The sequence below is a fragment of the Stylophora pistillata genome, chromosome 6 (genome assembly GCF_964205215.1).
Source record: "Stylophora pistillata chromosome 6, jaStyPist1.2, whole genome shotgun sequence".
Lineage (NCBI taxonomy): Eukaryota > Metazoa > Cnidaria > Anthozoa > Scleractinia > Pocilloporidae > Stylophora > Stylophora pistillata.
In genome coordinates, this window is record NC_142524.1 from 28784891 (window position 1) to 28791801 (window position 6911).

Sequence of the window (6911 nt, forward strand, 5' to 3'; positions counted from 1 at the left end):
GCTCTTGTACCTTTTAAGTCCTATTCCTTCAGTTGGTTACAGCTAGTTACTAATGACAAATGCATCAAAGCTCACTTGGAAGTAGATAAATAGTAGTCCATAATCGGCTCGTAAAACATCATGGGTTATTTGTCTCTTAATATTATATAGAATATTCGAATATATAATATTCTAATCTCAGATGTTCATAACTGTCGCATGGTTAAAAGTTTAGCTATTGAGTAAACCTTAAGCATTCAAGCCCTTGTGCATGTTGATTTATTAAGGTTGCATTGTATTAAAAGTTCAACGCTTACCTTTAACAGTTTTGCGAGGCCGCTCTGCCATTTTATCATTTGAACATCTTCGATGACAGCTCGGGAAACTTCGTCGCTTTGATTTATCACTGTGAAAGAGAAGGAGAAAAAAGTCTTTTAGCTGTAGATGGGAACGTTTTTTACGTGGATAAACCTATCGACAGTCTCAATGCTAAACAAAATATGTGAACGGTATGTACTCTGACTCGTGTATTGTTCTAAAACTGTTTGGCCAGCCATGACTTACCTGCACAAATTTAGGAGAAGCCTTTGCAGTTTATACAACCGATTGGAGAACTAATTTCGCATGTTTCGAAGATGTATTTATTTACTAGAATGGTGGAACATTCTAATTGTATCCTCCGCTTTGCCATTTGATATGATTATCTTTCATATTCCCAACAAAATATGTCACTCCTGATTGGACGAATGCATACGGGACATCCGTATCGTACTCGCTCGAAACTGAAACTTCTGAAGATCCATAACAAACGCTAAATTCTTAAGTATTTCGAAAATATCTATGGCTTCGTTTGCCTGTCAAATTTGTATATTGAATAAGCAATTTTCAAAGAAAACACAAGCATTTTCCAAACCGTTGAAAAGGGCTTCAAGGAATGTGCCCGTGGATGTAGCAAAAGAGTGAGTAAGCGATTTAAATTGGAATGAAGTGAATGAATATCGCATACAATGATTATGCATTTAAGTATTTTGGTTCACCAATTGTCATCCGTGGGCGAAAGTATATCACACACGTCCAACTAATGTCAGCTTTTAGCCTTTCGGTGATTTGCAAATGGAAAGAGATTGTTTTCAGTAAGTTGTGTTTCAGATGCTTTACTATTAGAATGGTTATTTGCAGTCCTATCCCGCTCCGAGTATGCCGGTGTTGATCGGCATGCCGCTTGAATGCAAAGAATCTCTTCGCTCACTTCGACGACATTAAAATTCATTTTAATGGTGTTATTGACCAAGGCTTCTGTAGACAGTTAAGGACGTTTGCAAAAGAAAGCTTGGAGTAGTTCTTGAATAATCTAAACTCAGGTCGTCTATAAAGTGAGTTCGCTTATTTCGGTCAACAGTAATTTACACTCGTAAATCTATGTGAAGAAATACCAGTTGATTTTCAGTATTCAAGTTAGACATACTTAGTTTGATCACGGAAATAAATTTTAAAGTCCTGAAAAATAAAGCGCAAACTACCTCTAGAAATTTTCACTGCGTACGGCACTGAATTGGTTTCCGACCTTTCACGGAGACAGCACTATTGATCGCCCTTGGTTAGAATTTTTGACTGCTGGGAATTATGTCCGGTCCACTTCTTACTAGAAATGAGAAAGGAATCTGTGAAATGCCTCTGATTAACGCCGGACTTCGCCGATGCCGCATCGTCGATATTTACGTGCCATATTGCTATCAGTCTAGAAAACAACGGCGCTGGTTCTAGAAACTATCTATAAGAGCTACAAGATCTACAATTCAAAGCTGAGGGAGACAAGTTCTGAAAGATAACGGAACTTGACCTGCCAGTATCCAGGGAAAGAAGTGCAAACTTTCCCGAAAGAGTTCTTAGGCTCGGCCGCGAAATTTGAAAAGGCACATGATTGTTTCTTCGTGGGAAAATATTTCCCAATATGGTTGGATCGTTTCCCAGAAAACAAATACCTATTAATTTGATATTCACGAAGCTTACGGCTCGTCTGCACGACGATCGAGCTTGGACAAAGTCTGAAATTATTGAGACGCGAGGCGTATAGATTTCTCCAAAGAGTTGAAGTACAACGAAAGAACACCTACCTCAATCTTCCGTGCCGTTGTAAACATCCATTCAAATATATTCGGACAATAACACTTATAAAAAGCCGAAAAACTAGTCGATTCCCTCAACGATGTCACTCGATATTCCCAGAAACTACTAATGTAAAAATGCCGACGAATTTCTTAGAAAATGACAGTTCTCCGCCAATCATATTGCACCGTACATCATACGACCTCAAAACCGGAAGGCGAAAGTGATTCTTGGAACCCAGAGATGGATTCTTGGAATTAGCTTAGTCAAACAAAGAAAGCAATAACAAACATATGAAACATATGAGTGAACTGCGGTTATGAGACGTATATAAGAACGATCCTTCGCAGTAAAGCACTATTTAAGCAATAGTGGAAATCAGACCTGAAAAAAATTTCAGGCCTGTACGGGATTCGAACCACTGACCTCTGCGATACTAGTGCAGCGCTCTACCAATTGAGCGTACAGGCCTGAAATTAATCCCGTACAGGCCTGAAATTTTTTTCAGGTCTGATTTCCACTATTGCTTAAATAGTGCTTTACTGCGAAGGATCGTTCTTATATACGTCTCATAACCGCAGTTCACTCATATGTTTCATATGTTTGTTGTTGTTCGATTTATCATCTACGGGTTTATATCGAATTAATTTGATGGCCTGCTCCCAGTTGGCTCAATTGGTAGAGCGCTGCGCTAGTATCGCAGAGGTCAGTGGTTCGAATCCCGTACAGGCCTGAAATTTTTTTCAGGTCTGATTTCCACTATTGCTTAAATAGTGCTTTACTGCGAAGGATCGTTCTTATATAAAGAAAGCAATGTTTATTATGATTGGACGATTATCATGCTAAAATGTATGCTTCATTGTATTCTAGGTCAGGGTATTAGACTGCTGATAAAATCAACACTTTTTAAACGAAATTGTCAACACTTAACAAACATAACATTCAAGCTTTTTAGGAATTTCTAATTCCTTAGAGAAAAAAAACCAGAACATTTCGGGCCTTTGATAACTGCGATACTTCGATATTTACTCTTCTTTCACTCAAAAAATAAATCACCGTTAATAACTTCGTTGTGTTACGTTAAACAGGCTGCAGTCACATCTGCCATCTTCCGTTACATTTATTTGATGTTTACACGCGTGAATTGACATCTTTTTAATAAATTCATTTGCTTTGTACTTCTGTTAACGAGGAAGTCATACGCATTTGTTATATGCATTGTTTATATTTTTCTCTTTAAGATTTCTGTCAACTTGCTTAGAGCATCCTGTCGGTGGCAGAATACGGACAATAAATCCAAAGCTCATTACAGCCATTGCCAACCTTTCTTTTTGTTCCCTTTCGATACACTGTCACTCCATTTCACTTCATCATGTCACACTATCTAACTGTCACACTCTATTACGCTTCATCATGTCACACTATCTTAATGTTACATTTTTCTCATTTTGTTAAGTTAGTCATTATTTAACAAATGGTAAACACCACAGCGTACACTATTGAGTTATGGATGCACTTGGGAGGTTGCTAAGCACGAAAGAAGCGTAAGAGTCTCTCGAGGCGATAGCCGAGAGCGACTCTAGCTTTTTGAGTGCCTAGCAAACCTCCCAAGTGGTGTTTACCATTTGTTTTAGAACATAACATTGATACATTGTAGCTAAAGAGTTCCCTTTTATTTAACAAATCTTACGTGACCAGAAAAAACAAGCGCGCGCGGAAAAATAGTCTTTGCATTTGCTCACGTCAGCAGCGTACACCCATGGGCAAATGGGGGACGCTAAATCGACCAATCAGAGCGCGCGCTTTATTTTGGTTATGTTATAATAATAGGTATACATGGGATTCAAAAGAAAGAAGTAAATTAAAGTTTTCTTTCCTTCTTTCTTTGCGTTTCTTGGATCACTTAACTGTGCTACTAATGCCTGGACCGAGTAGCACCCTTAGTTAGTTCGGTATTAGAAACTGTTTGCATTCTTCAGGGGTATTCTCTTCTCAATCTACTAAATCAAAGTGTGGACGGTTCATTTCAGAACCACCGTCACAAGAATCTGGAAAATTAGCGCAGGTATTTAGGAAAATGGCAGAGGGTGTAGCGAAATCGTGGAAATGAATGATGGCCAACAGGCAAGAGAGCTTTTGCGATGCGAAACGTGTTCGAAGACCAGGATCAACAAAGTGGGCTGCAAACTAAATAGCTTTCTTTCAAAGTTTTTGTTTTGAAGATTTTCTATTTTCAAACGGCAATTATATATTTAATTTACTTCACTGTATACCTACAAATAAACCTTATCTCACTAAACATTTCATTGAGGACTGAGCACATCGGAGTGAGATTAAGAGCATAATCATCATTATAACGGAATTCTAGAACGTGATTGGTTATCACCATCCGGATTTGAGCACTAATAGGAATGTGTACAGGTCACGCTTGTAATTGGACTATGTACGCGTCATGTCTGTATAAGTGTTCATGTACGCTTCATGTGCGCGCGCTGCTACCGCGCATTTCGCCTACTTCCCTGTAGTTTTTTATGGAAACGTATAACCAATGGGTAATTATTTCTCAAATCTAGTCACGGTTTTGATTTCTTGGTAACAGGACTTCGTGTTGTCCAACTGTCTGTAATGATACTCGTGATTCACAAACCGGACTCCCGGCCACTTTGCGGTCGTCTGATTTTGTTCCTTGTTGTTTGCCCTTTGTTGGATCACAGCTAACTTGGCTGGTAGGCTCATAACAACCGTGGTATCACAATTAATGGTACAATAGGATGAGTGGCCACTAAGTCGATAGCTGTCATTACACACTTCCTCGCTGCTTCGTGCTCATCTCGGGCTTCCAAAACCACGCCTAAAAGATACCTGAAATGAAATCTGGCGCACAGCAAGCAGACAAACACATCGTTGGTATCAGTATGATTAACCCGAGTGACCAAGACAGAATTTCTCCTCATTAACAGATGCAAAGCCATATTCTCCCAACGGACATCACGAGAATTGTATGGCAGATAGTGAGGAGAAATACTAATGCGATCTTGAGAGTGAAAAGAGTTAGTTCTTCTCGAAGGTTTCGTTGACAAGATAATGGAAAGGTTCTACTGTCTTCAGAGTTTAGGCGTAGAAATAAACCCAACAAAACGTTTAGTAACATTGAGAGGTCTTTGTACATTATAATAATGACACGATGCGATTCGGGGCACGAAATAAAGTAACAAAATCACGAAAACGTTTCATAACGTAACGCAACATGTCGTTGGTAAAGGAGATCTGGCAACAAGATTATACATTCATGTGGGTAAGAGAGAGAGAGAGAGGGGGGGAGGGAGAGGGGAGAAGGGGGAGAGAGAGAGAGAGAGAGAGAGAGAGAGAGAGAGAGACAGGGTCACATGACCTGCATATTATACAGTCGTGTTAGAATGAATGGTACCTTCTAGTTTAATGATTCACACGCGCGCGCAAACGAAAAATTTGAATGCTGTTAGATCGATATTGATGGCTTCGCGGAGGACTTTGTCAGCCATGACAAGGTTACCAAGTTTGTGATACACTGCACCCCAAAGAGGACAAATGAATTAAACAGTTTTACATGTAAACGTTTAAAGTCTATAAACGTAGCCTGACTTTATTGTTTACATGTTGTAATCTAAAGGAGGAGAAACAATCGAAAATGCAAAAAATTCAGATTAAACTGAATTTAATCAATTACTCTTGGTACTTTGTAGACTATTTAGCAACTGACACTATGCGTTCTACTCCATTCTGAAAATATCATCCATTGGAAGAGGGAAAATTTGTAGCTGGTAAAAATTTGAGGAAACCCACACAGTCATCGAAAATATTTTAAAGATGGGAGGGACCAGTCAATATTTACCGCTCGCCTTAGGGGGTGGTGGAGGGGAGTCAGAGGTTTTTGGTTGTGTCGCGATAAAAGTTACCTGACCTCCCTCCCCCCCATGTGGTTTTGTAATATTCTCATGATCCCCCTCATCAGCAGTGAATTTGCAATCAATTTTCTGACCCCCCCTCCGTTCCCCCTGAAAATCATGGGATCCTCTCAAAATTTTCCCCTCCCGGAGATAAATAATAACTGGTTCCTCTTTGTTCGATGCATTTAAAATAGGCAGAATGTGGAGCTAGGGAACCCAGTGCCGATAAGGATTCGTAAATGAGTACAGTATACATTTGTACATCTTACCAGGTGGTGAATGCTGGCCACGTGGCTTTGGTTTATAAAGATCGCACTGTCGAAGCAACTCTTGGCTTCCGTAAGGTTTTCTTTAAGCTCGAAGATGCGGCCACGCTATGTAGGAAAGTAAAGGAATAAGAAGAAAAAAATTTTGAAGTCTGAATATGGGACTGACTGGCACCTTCCGACGCACAGATCAGCGTACTATTACGGCACCGGGTAGCACGCTGATCTGCGCCTCTTACTCTTGCGCTGTTTCTGTTCCAGACTTTTACTTGGTCACCGCGTTCTCAAAGTGGTTGCCTCCTCGATTTGAACCTTCCTCCTGAGTAGACCGCATTTAACAAAAGGGAGGTGCTGCGTACTTATAGAGCAAGATTGAGATCTGGGATGATAGATGATAGAGGGGTTGGGGATAGGGCAAATCAATGTAAGAGAAAAATTACTACAGCGCCATATACAAGTGTAACAGGACGGGAGGACTATCTGAGCACTCCATTCCCCCACCCACCACCCACCATTTGTCTTAGATTTCCCGCTCCTTTTCTACGACAGTTAAAAATATACTTATCCCAATTTGGTCTTTTATGTTTGCTTATCAGATCGACAAAGTTTTGGTTCTCTGTTTACCCCCATCAAA

The 6911-nt window shown here is 39.9% G+C and overlaps 1 protein-coding gene across 4 annotated transcripts in view; it reads right to left on the bottom strand.

Moving 5' to 3' along the window:
* The window catches only part of LOC148729277 (sacsin-like), a 108726-nt gene that overhangs the window by 15520 nt on the left and 86295 nt on the right, over positions 1–6911 (bottom strand). Inside the window, exons 1-3 of one of the 4 annotated variants that reach the window (XM_088763500.1) lie at positions 2094–2374; positions 1500–1621; positions 297–385 (exon numbers count right to left, since the gene is read on the bottom strand). In XM_088763500.1, the coding sequence (XP_088619626.1) occupies positions 297–327 (31 nt within the window). In that variant the 5' untranslated portion in view covers positions 328–385; positions 1500–1621; positions 2094–2374. Of the gene's footprint in view, positions 1–296; positions 386–543; positions 692–1499; positions 1622–2093; positions 2375–6911 lie in introns of those variants that run through there. The other 3 variants (XM_088763498.1, XM_088763501.1, XM_088763499.1) reach the window with 3 other exon arrangements.